General features: G+C 45.5%; 1 protein-coding gene across 1 annotated transcript in view; it reads right to left on the bottom strand.

Moving 5' to 3' along the window:
• Positions 1–18,115, bottom strand: part of vwa8 (von Willebrand factor A domain containing 8) — a 102,546-nt gene that overhangs the window by 37,265 nt on the left and 47,166 nt on the right. Inside the window, exons 27-37 of the mRNA XM_083775906.1 lie at positions 17,113–17,221; positions 16,156–16,294; positions 15,024–15,211; positions 11,365–11,499; positions 10,422–10,486; positions 9,483–9,608; positions 8,578–8,687; positions 5,883–6,034; positions 4,648–4,852; positions 4,387–4,468; positions 2,150–2,354 (exon numbers count right to left, since the gene is read on the bottom strand). Of these exons, the coding sequence (XP_083632032.1) occupies positions 2,150–2,354; positions 4,387–4,468; positions 4,648–4,852; positions 5,883–6,034; positions 8,578–8,687; positions 9,483–9,608; positions 10,422–10,486; positions 11,365–11,499; positions 15,024–15,211; positions 16,156–16,294; positions 17,113–17,221 (1,516 nt within the window). The remainder of the gene's footprint in view (positions 1–2,149; positions 2,355–4,386; positions 4,469–4,647; positions 4,853–5,882; positions 6,035–8,577; positions 8,688–9,482; positions 9,609–10,421; positions 10,487–11,364; positions 11,500–15,023; positions 15,212–16,155; positions 16,295–17,112; positions 17,222–18,115) is intronic.

Below are 18,115 nucleotides of genomic sequence, written 5' to 3'. Positions count from 1 at the left end.
CGGGGCCATCTGGAACACACTCAAGGACACTTTGAGACCCACTGGTGTAGCTAGAGTGTTTCCAGTGAGCACGATAGCAGCACCCCGACTCTGTTTGACCCAGAATGGAACAGAGCCTTCATTAGTATATCAGCGGTAACACCTGTGAAGTAAAGTAAGTAGGGAAGGGGGCCCGAGTTCTTTCCAACATGGCATGTGTGCATAATATAGCCCATTGGGTCATATCACATGTTGTATTTCCCAACCGTATACGACCTGACAACAGCATGACAGAAGGTGCCATATCCGACTGCACATGGCCCAGGCTGCCCGGCCTATAGTGGGCCGAGCTGAAGTCCACAAACAGCATTCGCAGTGACGTATCTGTTCTCCCAACTGTTGCTCCCCACTTTACTGTCACTGTCTAGCCTGAGTGGAACTGGACGCCTGCACAGATCCCTAAACAACACGTCTTATATCTGGAAAAGCATGCACTGGCTACAAATCCCCTCTGTGTGGGATGTGTGTGTGGGCGCCGAAACAATGCCGTCTATATTGGTTCCATGAACCCTGTACCCAGTGTACTGGGCTGAATGTACTCTGACCCATGGTAAGGTCAGTACAAAGCTATTACATCATCACCACAAAGACCCTCCATTGACAAATGCAATAGTGGAGACGGATATATTGACATTTTCCATAATAAGCGACGTGTGGGTGTTTTGGTGACTTAAAAGTTTTCCACCAGGACAGGAAACAAATTGTGTATTTGTTCTAATGTTTCTCAAACTGTAACTTGGGACCTAAAAGTGAGTCATAAGATATATTTGAATGGAAAAACTATTTTACAGTAGAGAGAACAAAAATGGTCAAGCTCAGGTAACAAGTGAATATTTCTGAGAGAATACTGCCACCTAGTGGTCCTCCAGAGATATTACAGGCTGTATGAATCAAAAGTCTTTGTATTTCAGGCCTTTCTGTGTGGAGTTTGCATGTTCTCCCCGTGTCCCCTAGCGTAGGTATACGCTCACAAAAAACATGCAGTAATCCTGTTCTCTAAACCGCCTCCACCTGGCCAGCCGGGGCGCCTGATGGAGGGGAAAGGAACTGGTTGAAATAACGTGTTCCTTCCACGCGCTATACGTCAAACCAGGTGAAAAGAAGCGGCTTGGACTTCTCATGCATAGAAGGAAACCTGAGGTCAGTCCGTTGCTCTCCCCAGGTTGGCAGAGGGAGTGTGACAACTGGTGGTCCCTGACGGTATTGCATGTGGTCCCTGACCATGGAATTACTAATGTAGGATTTGCAGATTTCTTTTACATTTTCTTTCCACTAGTTGAGAAACAGTGACTTATGATGACCGTCCATGTAGTCGTTTACTGACAAATCTGAGCCTCGGAGGTCAAGAAATTAAACAGAAAAAGGGAGTTAGAATCTCAAGAGTTCATCATATTATCTGGTTGAGTATATATTATATTACTATTAGTAGGAGTGGACCTGGTGAGACGTAGGAGGGGCTCGGACAGGAGACAACCCACAGAGCCTATAGTCCTTCCATGCACGCACCAGAAGTGTACCTCCCAGCCCTGGCAGAGTAGTTCTGGAGTAGTTCCAACGGATTGTGTGGCCCTGGTTTTGTCCTAGCGGGACTGATTGTGGGTAGCTACTGGGACGTAAGTCAGGACTTGATCACTCCCGGCTGGGTCGCCTGAGTGAGGGGTATGATGTTGGAAGACCTGAAACCCCGTTGACCTCAGGATACATCACTGAGGATACGTCCCAGGTGCATCCATGCGTGTATTTTTAGTTATAGTTAGGAAATGATTAATTGTAAATGGACCATTTGTTGAGAAACAGTGGGGTGTATACACAAGGGATGCATAGCAAGTTACACAAAAAGCACTAATCTTAGCCCATATCGCCACCCAACACAACAGTGGTCCCAGGGTTGATTCAGGGTGGTGGTCCCTCGTTCATAATCAGTTGAAAACCCCTGCATTAGATAATTGACACTGGGTGAAAAAAATGTGTTGCAAATATTGTGGGATAAAAAACAAACACACAAAAAAAGGTCTTTCTGCATCCCGGTGATATGACAGTGTATCTTCATAATGCACATGGTCCGTTTTACATGTCATAGGGAACTAGATTGACTATAACATATAATTACCTGTACAGGTCTGCCGTCCTCCGACCCAATCATATTCCTCCACTCCATCAGAGAACGCTGCAGGTTTTCCAGCCCCGTCTCCCACAGTCTGACGTATCCGCCCATATCCACTGTGACCACGCCCCCGGAGCCCAGACCGGCCAATAGCACATCAGAATCTGACACCTTGGATAGCCAGTTTGTGTAGGGCGAGACGGTCGTGGCTCTGCCAATCACAAAGATCCATCGTCAGCCGGCCACATGTACATTTCACCACTTCCTCTTACTATCACACAGATTCATTTATCTCTTTTCTTTTATTTACTACACTGACAGATATTTCACCGAGCACACTTTACTTTCGTCTCGAAACCAAGCATAGCAGTTGACAATGTAGGCATTTAGCAGACGCTCTAATCCAGAGAGACTTACATTAAGCAAGAACAAAAAGCACGGCGATACATATACATAAAAAGTAGTTATCATGAAACATGCGTAAGCTAATAACGTAACAGTGGAATATCGAACCAATCGATTCGATTTATGTATCAAAGATTAATACCTCGCATCCTATATATTAAAATTGGCAAATGGGAGGCCGGCTGGCTGGCCGGCAGACAATGTAATTGCGCTCTTGTCAGCATGACTCTTCACTGGGGGCAGATTCCGAATTGCAGCCATCTATCTGTAAGTGTGCTTTTACAGCGGTTTTGAAAGAGCGTAGGGATTCACTTCTTTATGGCTGTTGACGGGGCATTCCACGTTTTGGTGGCATAGCGGGAGAACAAATTGAAACCATTGTCCGTGCCAAATCTGGATTGAACGTGACTTTGTGGAGCTCCCTCTGTTGTTGTGATTGTGGACTTGATTGTGAAGTAGTAGTGAGAGACAGGTACATGGGTATCAAGGGTTTCAATTCCATGTGTACTGTTTGTGTTGCTTTGATTTTGTTTTGCTATGCTACTTGTGTTGATTGTATGTTTGCCTCATGATCGTGTACAGCACTTTGGTTGACCTGTCTAGAAATAAAGTTTGATTTGTTTTGATTTGATCAATGATGTGTAGTGCATCTTGTAGACATTGTCAAGTTGCTGTACTCTGTCTTCTACCCTGGGCCATCCTACCCCAATACAATGAGCAGGGGTTAAATGGGTTCTAGATGGAAGGCCATGCAGTAGATGTCTGAAGCCTTGTGTGGTGCTGTGGACTGTGGTACCATGAGGCATGGTCAAAGTGACATTGGATGTACAGTACCTAAAGAGTCCTCAATGTATTATTACTGACCACCAGTGAAGAGATCCTGTACAGAAATCTTGTTCTTTGGTTGACACGTTTGATTTCTTTAGATGCCATTTTTTCACTGGAAAGCTTAACCTCTAAAATGCAACCCAGGTAGGTACATTTCCTCTTTTCTTGTGATCACATTGTCAAGGTGTGTTGCATTTGTAGAGAATTAGATGAATCTTGTCGAATAGGGAGCCCCAATTCCAAAAGGTCTGGTCTCCCATCATTAAACTACTCCAAGAGCTGAAATGAATGTATTTGCACAGTGGTATGATGCCCTCTAGTGTCATTGACTGATATATCAGCTTGCGTGAGATGTGATTGCTTTTATTATTCTTTATAGAGTGTGACACTGCCATTAGCAGTTTGTATGTTTTTGAAGTGTTTTTTTATATCTTTATTTTCTAAATTTGTTTTGTATTGTTTGTAATATGGTTGTGGTTTATTTCGGATCTGTTAATCTTGTATTGAGCTCGCTGTTTTCTGCAAGACATCACTCTATAAGTCATATCTCCAAAACTGGTGGGTCAAACTGAACAACCAATATGTCAATTTGAAGCTATGATTCCCTGCTTTCATATGACATGAAACAAAAAAAACTAAGTGTTCATTAGAGTGGTTGGGCACTGGCCTACTTGGAACAATGCAAGTTGGAAATGCATGCCCCACCCAGTTATTATGTAAGTGTCCCTTTTATGGCCATATATGGAGTTCTGGTAACGATGTAAGTTGGAGATCCAAGCCCCACCTCGGCTATGCAATACCCGTTGTACCCGTGTCAATATATGGAGATTTCTGTCTCTCTGTGTATCTTTATTCCTATACATGTATATGGAGTTCTGTGTCCCGTTGTAGCCGTGTCGGAGTACCTGTTACACCCATCTGTCTGTGTCCATTTTATGCGCATACTCCATCATTATACAGAAATATCCATATCAAGGGCTAGGACAGTATGTGGTAGTTGGTCTATTTACCTTGGTACAGGAATGTATTTGAGTTTCTTAGAGTTCAGGTCTGTCACCTCCAAGTAAGCCGCACTCATGGGAGGGGTGACATCTAAGTGACAAAAGAGAACAGAATAATATAATTCATGCCTTCTCATGTATGCTGAATGCCTGATCTGTGTGATTTCACAATTTGTGGAAAAGTTCCAAATGCATTTAGAGTAGTTTATTTTATTTTAAAGTAAGCAGTAGTTTTACTCTTGCTCACATCTAACCAATATGAACTCTGACCTTTGGGGTAGACTTCCTTCAAGGGCACCTGGGTGGGTGGGAGAGCTCGGACCACCTGATTGGCCGACAGCATACTGACGCAGTTGCTTCGTTTGGCGGGGCCGGAGCGGAGCCCCCCTCTGTAGAACATGTGACCTCCACCCTCTCCGCCCTGTACCTCTGATAGGTCCACAGGCCTCTTATAGGTGTACACTTCATTAGGCGACTGACCAGAGAGGAAAGAATCACACCCGTGTGAAGTGAGGGGCGCTCTTATCATCACGATGTCACGTGTTGATTTGCTCGTCCACATATGACGTACATTCTCCATTCATTGTCAATGTGAATTTAATGTTTGTGTAAGACGAAAATCTACACTAATAGCTGAATATAAGAGGGGCTTAGCACCCCTTAAAAATAGATATAAATTTGCTTACCTACGCTAAGAACATAATCGTATAGAGCGTCGCAGTCCCGCCACCTTTCATGACGACGCCAGGCCCAGGAAATTAATCCCAATGCATGTTTCCCATAGACATTTCAAAAGGTATTTATTTAAAGACGGTTGCACCGTGGACAACTCATGACAACAAACACAATATTTTGGACCAAACAAATAATTACAAAGAAGAAAAACCACAAAAAAAAGTGTTGTAACCTGCCGTTTTTTTCTTCTTTCTAATTATTTGTCCGGCCCAATTTTCTTTGTTTGTTGTCATGGTTTGTCACGGCAAGAGTTGGCTTTGTCCGCGGCGTAAACGTCTTTAAATAAATACGTTTTGAAATGTCTATGAGGAAAATGAACGGATAATCATTTCCTGGGCCCTGGTAGGGGGCGGGACTGCGACGCTCTATAGCCTTGTGGTCAAGGTACACATAGAAATGCTAAAGATGGAGGACAAAGATGTCAGGAAAGCTGGCCAATCGACAAAACTTTGCATAAAAAAAAATCCACCAATCATATTGAATGTTGTGGAAAAAGATGCTTTTCTATGTAATCAGTGTCCGTTGGAACAAAGTCTTAACACATAAGCAGTTATAAGCAATTCACCAATGTTCCTAAATAGAAAATGTGAATGATAATATATATCCATGTCAAATTTATTCAAGGAGTCTTGACTTGTTAGTCAGAATGTATTGCCCAGGGGAATTTCCAAGTTGGAATGCGAGTGAACAGGCTTTGCAATAGCTCTTCCAAACTAAGGTTAAGAGAGTAATGCACTCAAGAACACCCAGTCATCTTTCTGTATGCTCACCATTAGGTCTGGGAAGCCCACAATGATCGTGGCATAGGATCCGGTGTCTGCCAGCAGACGGTTAGGGGAGACTATCTTCTGGTCCAGAGCTGCGCTCAGGTTCTCGTTGGGAAGTTGATCACACGACAGCATCTGGGGAAGGCACACCTCACCTGGAGAGAGAGAGAAATGAGCGAGAGAATTGGCTAGGGAGAGGCCTAAGTATCAAGTTGGGAGGAATATCCTACTATGCGCCGAGTCTCTGCGTATGTGCGTGCGTGCGTACGGTTGTAATGCACGTAACTCGAGAACCGTTTGACCCACTGACTTCACATTCGACACAAGCCTTCCACACCCCCACAGGGAGTGCAGTGCCAGGTATCGAGTCGGTCGGACCTACGGTTCTCCAGAACCACCACAAAAGGCTCTGGTCAGGCTCTGCCAGTGAGCCTAATGAGGCCAACTCCTTTCACCTGGGCCAGGCTCTGCCAGTGGGCCTAATGAGGCCAACTCCTTTTCACCTGTGCAATTTCCAGCCTCTGCCTCAGCCAATTGAGGCTCAACCAATCAGGCTCTGCCAGTGGGCCCAATTGATTGCCAAGTACACTTTTCAGTTTGCAGTCTTCACACACACAGGCACACAGGCACATACACAGATCTCCATGTGGGACACCGGCTGACAGTTAAAACGGGTGCTATGACAACGTATATATCATTAGGTTCCCAAGTTGCATCGTTCCCAAGTAGGCCGGTGGCCGACTGCGACGGGCACGTACAGGTCTAGTATATATAAAAAGATCTTGTACAGCTGATTTCCCTGATGTAACAGACACCACACTTGTGGGGAGAAAATTGAGCGAGTGGCTTAATGACACACTTAAGAGAGCAATTCCAGACAGCCAGACAGTGTCAATGTGCAGCATTAATAATACTCTCATCTCGGCAGCCCCTCGTCTTTCTCAGGAACAAATATCATTTTTCCTCAGGGTACTTGAGGAAGTTCAGTGGCCCCAATTAGCGAATCAGAGGATCATTAGAGTTATTTCTCTGAATTATGATCCCGGTGCACTCATTCCGCCTCGCTCGATGAACATTACTCATGACATCAGTGAGGATAATTATGAAACATGAAATTATAACAGCGAGCGATCCTAGGTGCTCTGCGTTAAACTCTTGCGTGAAGGGTTTTTACTTTGACCTGAAGTAGAATGGAGGTCTTTGTCATGGTAGGGGCAGAGGTCTGGTTGAGGGGTGCAGTCTGTCTGGTAATTAAATTGGGTTGATGTCATGTCTGTACATTCAGTAACATTATTTTATGTATGAGATGACAGGACAAATAATCCTTTATTAGATATTTACATCTTAACAAGTTCCGTCCAGATTCTACACGTCCAACCGACGGGTTGCAATGACGTGTACTGTGTACACGTCCTAGCTTCAATGATATCAGGCGAGAGAATAATATTCTGAATTTTTCCCTTTTTTTTATTTTTTAGTGGAGACTCTAAGGCCCGATTACTTCCCGTTTACCGCGGCAGAAAGAATGCTTTGTCTCTCTCCTAATCCAGGGCGCTCTCCGTGGTTTTGATCTGATGGATATACTAAGCGCTTCATTTCTGACTTCTCATCCGCCTCTCGTTCAAAATATGAACGCTTTCGATTATTTCGCGAATTAATAGAAACGAGAGAAAGGTAAGCTATTAAATATATTTCTCTGTTTTTTTTCTCCGGATTGCTTCCGGGTTCAGAGTAAAAGCGGACATGTTTTCCCGGCACCCCAGAGCTCCTACTGTGAAGGAATCCCGGGACTGATTGTGTTAAACAAGTTATCTTTGCTTTTAAGTTCCTTCCCAGTGCTCTCGACTCAAACAGAGTACACTTGTCCACATTTTTCGTGTCACCCTTTCCCATTTTGTCCTCAAACGATAGTTCAAGACATCATCTGTTCAAAGTCCTTTTTGTTTCCAGATACCGCTGGGTTGGACTGAATCCTTGCTATGGCTTTCATCCACCGGGGACAGCCCATGGCCACTCCCTGGTCGATGGCGAGTGCTCTCATGTCAGCCAACATGCTCATTTGCCAGGTCTGCATCCTCTGTCTCAGTTCTACTCTCCTTGTGTTCCACAATCAGAACCCAAAGTTGAAAATGATAAAGCGGTCTCAAAACTCGTACCGCCGTGCAGAAGGGCACACATGTCGCTTCTGTATGTCATGCAACTTCTGACGACAGATTGAATACACTTTCCCTTCTTCAGGGACGGGGCTGTGGAAGAAAGGAACGACTGCCCTGAAGTTCTTCCATCTGCTGCTCTGTACTGGTTTAAACTACTATATAATAGAATAACAAACAATAGCAGTAAAAAACAGACCCACGGACCTGTGACACCTATCCCAGGATGGTGTATTCTTTATCACACATTTTGGTGTTTTAAACCTATTGTTTTAAACCTATTTGAAAAATCGTGAAAATGTGCCTGAAATCTTTGAATGTATGTTCTTTCAGAGCGAGTTTTTAACTCAAATTTTGCTACTGAGAGGGTCCCTGGAACTACATATTTTCAGATGGGGGTCAGCGGCCAATGTCATATAATATTTGGGGTTCCTTGACATGAATATGTTTGATAACAACTGACATAGAAACATGTTTTTTTTCCGGAAAAAATACATTTTTAAAACGTCGACGTCAGGCCTAAATGGGTTAAAACATGGGTGTACCAGAGCTGGTTCCATGCCCGGAGGTGACGGCGTCCTCGCTGATGCTGTGAAGCTGGCACACTCCGGAGTCCTCGGCTCCCATGTGCATGGGCTTGGTCAGCAGGAACTTCCTGGTGGACAAAAACAAACACACCCGGTTTGCAGATGATGATTTCCATGTGCAACAACGTCTTAAAACCCTTTACCAAACTCTGAAAATGTTTCCGAGGAGATTTGAGGGGAACAGGCGGATGATGGACGAACAGTAAGAAAAGAAGGGGCGCAGGAAGTGGCTAATGAGATGGGGAGATGCAAAGAGAAGGAGAGACAGGTACATGGAGAAAGAAAGACATTGTTGGTGTCGGGGCGAGAAACCTATTATCTCCTTATTTTAACTTTTTATGTTTTTCCGTACATTCTTGCCCTACTTCGTCATCCTACACAGCATCATCACACACACACAAATACGTTTTGGACATAATGAGGTTTCCTTTCCACCCGACAGCAAAGACATGATTGACGGCTGCAGAGAGAGACAGAGAGAGAGAGAGAGAGAGAGAGAGAGAGAGAGAGAGAGAGGGAGGGAGAGAGAGAGAGAGAGAGAACCACCACAAAAGGCTCTGGTCAGGCTCTGCCAGTGGGCCTAATGAGGCCAACTCCTTTCACCTGGGCCAGGCTCTGCCAGTGGGCCTAATGAGGCCAACTCCTTTCACCTGGGTCAGGCTCTGCCAGTGGGCCTAATGAGGCCAACTCCTTTCACCTGTGCAATTTCCAGCCTCTGCCTCAGCCAATTGACAGTAAAAAATATATATTTTGGACATAGGCCTATGAGGTTTCCTTTCCACCAGACAGCAAAGACATGATTGATGGCTGCAGAGAGAGAGAGAGAGAGAGAGAGAGAGAGAGAGAGAGAGTGTGTTGTTTACTTGTTGGTGTTGCTCTCCAGCAGTAGCCAGCGGTCCTCTGCCACCAGGAAGACAGCCTTCACGTTGATGGGCAGAGAGATGGAGTGGACCCGTCCCTCCAGCACATCCAGCACCTCCAGCTGGTTGCTGTGGTCACACACACACACACACACACACACACACACACACACACACACACACACGCACGCACGCACGCACGCACGCACACAGACTATTGCAGCAATGTTTTTTGTAGCAATGGTACGGTCTGCAGAAGCAGTGTTGTTTTTGGCAGCAAATTTCTATTTTAGTTGTAGTCTTAGGGCCGATTCATACTCCTATTTTAGAGCCGAATAAAAGTCGGTTCGGCTCTGTAGAGCCTACAATGTGACGTCATTTGAGGTTCGGGGGGGCGGGTACCGTCCTAAAGTCGGCTCTTCGGTGCTACTGAAAATTTCTGACGAGCCGAAATCATTTCGGCACTACAGCGCCGAAACAGCGGTAAAATAGGAGTATGAATCGGCCCTTAGTCTCTTGAATAGTTTTAATTTTGTTTCAGTCACATTTTAGTCACCTGGGATATTTTAGTGTTAGTTTAGTTTTCGTCGAAAATGTGTTTAGGCGGGCCTTGATGCCGTCGTAATGACGCAAAATGCGTTGCAGTGCTTGTAGATCGGCTATTTTCAGCATGCAACTATTGTGAAATGACTTATACTGGATCTCTTGTCCACTAGTCCCTTCCTAACATTTTAGTCTAGTTTTTATTTGTTGACGAAATTGTCAGTATATTTAGTCTTAGTTTTAGTCATCATAGCTTAGTTTTCATTTAGTTTCCATTTCGTTTTCGCCAGTGGAAAAAGGTAGTCGACGAGCATTTTTCGTCTTAGTTTTAGTCGACGAAAACAACACTGCTGCAGAGTGCGCTAGGCTTTATCACATGGCAACGACAGAGACACTCACCCATCCTCCTTGTAGAACAGAAGCCAGTTCTTGTGGGAGAAGTCACAGCACATCTTATGAGCAGCCTGCAAAATAACAAGGGCTCACAATTAGAGGCACTAACTATACTTAAGACTACTTAACTATCAATAAGGGCAAAAAGACCTAGGGTATGTATGGGCACTGATAGCCTCGATATACCCAGGCTTTAATTTCGTCTGCGCGAAAAATGAAAAGCCTGGATTTACGCATGGGCTGCACTGGCCTAAAAGTGGGTGTCAACCCTTCCGCGTACTAGGCGTCGCTCAAATGATGTAACGTCGGGGCTCTGAGCGGTGTGCACCCCTCAAAATAACACCGTGGGGAAATCATTACCAGTGGAACTTCAAACGAGCCTATGCGAGGAAAATGATTGAGAATGGCTGAAGAACCCACCAAACAGTCTAAGAAAAAAAAACAACGTGTGCCGACTGTGTGGAAATCACTCCACTCCGTGATAAAAAAGCGGTGGTTTCTGCTTCAGACCGGGGCTGTTACGGACAGATCGGTGAACCAATCAGGGTGTGCGCAAATCTGAGCCGCGACCCTCTCATCTAGGCCAGAAAGGTCTATAGCGTTAGCTCAGGCTATAGGGCACTGATGACGTGGAGGAAAAGAATATGTGGGCACCGCCCTGGGGGACTCCTCCTGACTGAGCCACAGGTTGAGAAGAACCACCAGTCTAGGGCAGTGGTTCTCAAAGTGAGGCCCAGGCAGCGACCTTTATAGGGTTCCTTTTGGGGGGATCCAAATGGATCCAGTAATCCGTAACCTTTACTGGTCCATTTGGTTCTATTTGAACACTCTTGGGAGGGTTATTAATACGCTTGAGAACCACTGGTCTAGGGCTCTCCAGGATCAGAACTCCTGGCATCGGCCTGGGCTCCAATTCCTAGTTCTGGTAATTATAACTTTATGCTCGGACCTGCGCCTCCTTTTTGCTGCTGTTCCACCAGTTGGAGGTCTTGGGCGTGGATGGTGTGGACGGCTCGCTCTCCGGGGACAGCATGAGCCTCCGCACAGCCCCCGTCACCACGTCCAGATGGAGCACTGTGTTACTCTGAAACACACACACACAAAGCCATTCACTACTATTTCCATCAATAATCCCGCCCAATAGTCGTGTGTCGTCTCGAGAGACTAAGGGCGCGTTCGGCTATGCGCACCGAGAATGTGGTCAGTTTGTTGAGTGTGGTGGGCGGTGACGTCACAGAGTGCGTTCAGTGTGCCTTATTTACGAACGACCAGTTACAACACACCATTCACACTGAGCAACCCTACCCTGAGGGTAGGGTTGCTCAGTGCGTGCACTCGGCACACCCGGTGCGCAGCGCACTGGATTTTCGAACGACAACGCACTGAGTGCACTGAATAAACGAACGACAAGAGAGCACACCAGTGCGTTCAGGGCGCATTTCCGAACGCGCCCAAAGGGTGCGTTCGGAAATGCGCACCAGGAATGTGGTCAGTTTGTTGAGTGTGGTGGGCGGCGGTGACGTCACAGAGTGCAGTTCAGTGTGCCTTGTTTACGAACGACCACAGCTGTGACGCATTCACACGAATCACACCGGACGACCCCAGCTTCAGGGTAGGGTCGCTCAGTGGACAACCCCAGCTTCAGGGCAGGGTCGCTCAGTGGACAACCCCAGCTTCAGGGCAGGGTCGCTCAGTGCGGGCACTCGGCACACCCGGTGTGCCGCGCACTGAGTGCACTGAATAAACGAACGACAAGAGAGCACACCAGTGCGTTCAGGGCGCATTTCCGAACGCACCCAAAGAGGAATCAGAACACTGGAGGAGAGCCCAGACAACTGCACTGCACTGATTATGCATTAGACTACATGCATAATCCTTGAGTCTTGAGTCACCCGGGTGTACCTATTGTGGGCATGTAGTAATAGCGGTGATTATTGTAGGCTAACATTAATGTATTATTACTGAAATTGTTAAAATTGTTTAATTACATGGTCACAAATCATCATGATGTGAGTTGTGACGCATGTGAGCCTGTAGATCTGCTATTCTTGCTACACGTCGATCGTTTAGTGAATATCTTCTGATGCCGACGACCAGCAGAGGGCAGACCTCTCCTGGCTGTACCAATCAGGCTTCCATTTAGTCTTCTATATATATATAACACATCTATAGAACTATGTCCTTACTACTGTTATGCAAGATATATGTGTCTTGTGTGTGAGATAATGTGTATATATAGTGTGTGTGTGTGTCTCTGTATATGCATGCATACATATGCTGCATACTTGGATGAGCGGTACATGAATATTATGTGTGTGTGTGTGTGTGTGTGTCTCACAGATGAGCAGTGCCAGGGCTTTCATTCATGACGCACTAGGCTTAACCCAATTTGGGCGGGAACCCCTTTTGGTGGTTACATACATTATGTTATAATTTAGATATTGAAAAATTGCAGATCTACAAGCTCATAGCACGCCACCGAGTGGCGCACTATGAACTTGTAAGTCTGCTATTTTTGAAAAATCGTTAAAATGTGCCTCAAATCTTTCAGAAATTCATGATTTAGAAAACTTTTTTTTTTCATTTCGACGTCAGGCCTAAAAGGCTTAATCTTCAATTGACTTTTATGAGGGGGAGCCACGGGGGAGCTGGCTGAGGGCCCCGGGCCCCCCCCAGGCCCCCTACCCTACCCTCAGCCCGGAACGTAATGGTTTCCTTATGGCCTCGGTTGTATACACTCCACTGTATACCGGATTAGCTATTCATAGAAGGGGGCAATCCTCGCTCAATCACTCCAAAGATATACTGGCCTTGGAGGTAGTGTGTGTGTGACAGAGCCCGAGGTGTTTTATTCAGCCTTTGTGTGTGTGTGTGTGTGTGCGTGTGCATGCATGCGCCCGTGCACATACTTTTCCCCTGGGAGAACGATGACCCGCGACCGAACCGTACGCTGTCTGGAGCTCCTCAGTTTTGGACAGACGCAACATGATCCATCTCTTGCTTTCTTTCCACACTGGTATTTTTAGAACCTCTCCTCGTTGCCTAATACGCAGCAGCTGTGGTAGCCGTTCTGCTGGGCTGAATACTTTCCATGCATTGTTCTTGTCCCCGCAATCTCCTCTCGTAAGGCCGGGGTCTTTCGAGGTAAGTCAATTACGGGCGGAGAGGGGGACAACCACAGACATTCACAGCACAACTTAGGCACACACTTATCCCAGTGTGCACACAGAATTCGGTGTGGTTGTTGTGCACATGGCGCGTGCACATGAGCGCACACAGACAGACACAGCCCAATTGGTTGAAGGGCTCAAGCTTGTCCTCACCAGCTTTGCAAAACAGCAGATTACATAAGGGCTGCGTTAAACAGCCATTCAGAGTGGACATCGATGCACTCGAGGAACCAAACCGGACAACATTGCTCGTGTGAGTGCAGTACAGTCTATTTAATAACTAGTGATGCACCGAATATTCGGCCGCAGAAAACTATCGGCAGAAAATGTCTAAAAATTCATTTTCGGCCTATTCGGTTTTCGGCCTGAATAGGCAGAAAATAAATCACAGAATAGTGTATGCAATTAATGCATTCAAAAGAGCTGAATAAATGTTTTATGGACCCATAATAGTGATTATTATTTAAGTTAAGTTTTGCCAGAACCATTTATTTTGCCATAAGTCAGGTAGCTTTAAGGTACGGCCATGACAGCAATGGTAGGAAAAAAGTAATTTGGATATTCGGTATTCGGTTTTCGGCCAACTGTTTCCTATATTCGGTATTCGGTTTCGGCCAAGAATTTCCCTTTTCAGGGCATCCATTTCAAAAACATCTACAGTTAATTAAAGATTGTTATCAAAAAGCTAAATCTCTGTATTCTGATAGTAAACATTGCTATAAAGTTTGTTCAGTAACAGAGGTACTATCCACGTCTCTCCAGCTCTTTAGTAAACGGGTCGGAAAATAATATATGTTCAGGTGGGACTATATGGGACACATTATGGGAATGTAGAGACATTTATTTGTTTTAACAAAAATAAAAAAACTTACACCAACATTAACGGTGCAAAGTATCATCTACGTACACACAGTACTGTAATGTAACTAGTGTTTAACCCAGTCAGGACAGGTATGTACCCCTTTTGGTGTTTTAAGCATTATGTTATACTTTAGCAATTGATCTGCTATTTGCAGATCTACAAGCTCATAGCGAGCTTGTAGATCTGCTACTTTTGAAAAATATTGAAAATGTGGCACAGACCTTTGAATATCATGTTCTTTCAGAGTGAATGTTTTTAACCCATTTTGGGGCGGGAACCCCTTTTGGTGTTAGCACTATGTTATGCTTTAGCTATTGAAAAATAGCAGATCTACAAGCTCATAGCGCGCCACCGAGTGGCGCGCTCCGAGCGGCGCGCTCCGAGCTTGTAGGTCTGCTATTTTTGAAAAATCGAAGAACCACTGACAGAAACATAGCTTTTTCCCTGGAACAGCATATTTTCAGATGGGGGTCGGCGACTCGGCGGCCAATTAGATATAATTCCGGGGGCTCCTTGACATGAAATAGTTTGAGAACCACTGACATAGAACACTGATTTGGAAGACCAAATCTGTACCTGCTCCTCGTGGATGACCACCTGCCCGTCCAGGGGGCTTCCCAGGGCGGCCACGGTGACGCAGGGCTGCCACACGCCGCTGATGGTCCTGGGGAAGACGTCGTACAGCTCCATGCAGTGGACGGTCTCCCCGTGCTCCTTCATGGCATACAGGCACACCGGGTTGCACGTCGCCACGTAAATCATGTCTGGTGAGGTAAAAAGATCGAATCGACATTAGTTTTGGTACGAAAAACACGGATTGGATATGGCCCGAATTTAGTGTTTTTCGTTGCAAAACGAATGCTTGGAATGGATGTCACATGCTACTTAATGTCACATGCTACTTAAAGTATGATGAAATGTTGCCTTATATTGGTCGCCTTGGTCGGGTATACAAAGATGGCCATAACTTATTTTCGCGATATTTCCGGCAGAGCAGACCTCTCATTCTGTGGGCCTTAAACACCAAATAAATAGAAAAAAATCACACCCGTGTGAACCGAGTGGTGCAACTCCCCTCTCTCTCTCTCCAACCCCCCCCCCCCCCCCCCCCTTCTCTCTCTCATTAGCAGGCAACAGTGCCTCCTAATGAGTGCTGTCTCTCTCTCTCTGTTTCTGGCAAACAGCGCCCCTACTGGTACTCATTATATGATGCTCATTAACCCATTCTGACCGGGCACCCATTTTGGTGTTGGCATCATGTCGTGCTTTAGCTATTGAAAAATAGCAGATCTACAAGCTCATATCGCACCACCGAGTGGCGCGATACGAGCTTGTAGGTCTGCTATTTTTGAAAAATCGAACAACGACTGACATTTATTTAATCTGATCTCAGGTCAGAATGGGTTAATAATGAAACTGTCAGGATGTAATAGACATTTTTTTAATCTGATCTCAGGTCAGAATGGGTTAATGAACACATAGGTGAACACGGGAACACGGACATTGCTGTTCCTTGGAGTGGTTGCACCACTCAAAAATACAAATAAAAAGTATGTCATGACATCACAGGTCCTTTCAAATTTTGGACAGCTGCATGGCTCCCCAGGTTATAGCAAATGTGCTACCATGTGCTGAGCTGCACATGGTGGTATTTGTGTGTGTGTGTGTGTGTGTGTGTGTGTGTGTGTGTGAGAGAGCGCGCATGTACCGTCTTTGGTGGTGACATCACATATGATGTTGACCTCGTTCATGGGGATCTGCCAGTGTGCTTTCTCCTCGCTGAAGCTCAGCGCTCTGCTCTCCTGTCTGTCACAGGGGTAGCCCTGCACGCGCAGGAACACCGGGCCCTGGGACCACACAACGGGACACGCTCCTTAATACACACACACACACACACACCTCACATACTGTATGCATATGCAATTTTACGCACACGCGCATGTGTCTTTGATAATTGTGGTTTCATGTGTGTGTGTGTGTGTGTGTGTTCTCTCCAGTCTCCACCGCTCAATGATGAGCAGTGGAAGTCTGATATTCTGTGCCAAGAGAGGCACCCGTGATGCTGAAAGGCCCATTTATACTTGATCGAAATACATGCAGACACTTCTGTACATAATGACACATGCAAGTATATGACGTTCCGTCTGTTGTCTGCATGAATTATGTCCATCTTTGTGCATCATTTTCTGAAAGCATTAGTGCAAACTGCCAAGTATGTGAGCAATGCATCCCGAGCGTATATGTACTCCCCCTTTTGGTGTTGGCATTATGTTGTGCTTTAGCTATTGAAAAATAGCAGATCTACAAGCTCATAGCGCGCCACCGAGTGGCGCGCTACGAGCTTGTAGGTCTGCTATTTTTGAACCACTGACATAGAGTAGAAACGTGGCTTTTTCAGAAAACTGTCAGGATGTTGAAGACATTTTTAGAATCTGATCTCAGGTCAGAATGGGTTAAGTATATACTATGTTCAGAGCCGGAGTAAAGTCACATTGTCAACATTTTGTTTTAGGGGACATTTTCTCTCTCCACCAGGCAGTATCTGACGGTGAATACTGCCATGGTGTACCGTGTACATACCGAACCATTGTTTGCATGGAGACATGGAGTACAGTATCTACATTGTGCATGCACTACCATTTGGATGTTGGTGCTATTAATGTACCTTGATGTCTATGGTACGCGTCTCTGTGGGACAGAGCAGTGGGCGCTGAGCCTTGCCCTCCTGGTTGGTGGTCCAATAGCCTGACATCTTGACTTCTGGCAGGGGCAACCTGGAGGTGATGATAGGCGACAGGATGACCTTTGCTAACTGATGCCTGAGCGACTGACAGCACTGAACATATAGAGCAACAGCAAGTTGTGAGGAGCGCTGAGAATATTTACCGACATTTGTTAACACTAAACATAAATAATTGAACATAATTGGATTTTACGGCGCAAATGCAAATTTGTCTGCAAAGCGGTGAAACAACTACCATAACTTAATAAGTTAATACAGTTATGTTCATGGCCGTTTTCTGACGGCATAGCACTTATGGACTGCATTACAAAACTCAATTTTGCATGAGCAATTTACACAAAGTGCATCTAAACTCTATCATAGTCTATGGAAAGTGTTCAGAGGAAAGCTGTGCTAAGCTGTGTCTGTGATCACTTGAAAACAAAGCATTGCATAGAAGCCACTACTGTCTCTAGACCGGCTAAGGCTCATGTAAACGTGGTAGGTGAAGGTAAATGCATGATGCATGTGTGTGTGTGTGTGTGTGTGTGTGTGTGTGTGTGTGTGACCAGCCACCCTGCAACGTTCTGTCTGGCCAGATGTTTATTGGACACTTCTTCCCATGAATCATTGCTGGGTTGGGGCCACAACCTTATTGGTTGCAGGTGGACTAAGAGATCAGCAACACAATCTCAATATATAAGAGGGGAGTCCTCTGACCATAAATATATAAGAGAATACAGGAGGGGCAGAGCGACCATAATACTTCTATCAATGGAAATGCTCAACAGACGAGAGAAACGATCTCTGCTTCTTTGTGTCCAAATTTGGAAATCGTAAGCGCAAATATCTTATGCAGGCAAGCTGTTGTGGGCACAGGAGTTAGTCCATTATGTTAACTGTTCAAGATGGGCATAGAATCCCTGTAGCATATGCTGTTGGCCTA

This window comes from Protomyctophum parallelum (genome assembly GCF_964188405.1).
Source record: "Protomyctophum parallelum genome assembly, chromosome: 11".
In the NCBI taxonomy this organism is placed as follows: Eukaryota; Metazoa; Chordata; class Actinopteri; order Myctophiformes; family Myctophidae; genus Protomyctophum; species Protomyctophum parallelum.
The sequence above is the reverse complement of the archived record's forward strand: the minus strand, read 5'-3'. Positions and strand labels throughout refer to the sequence as shown.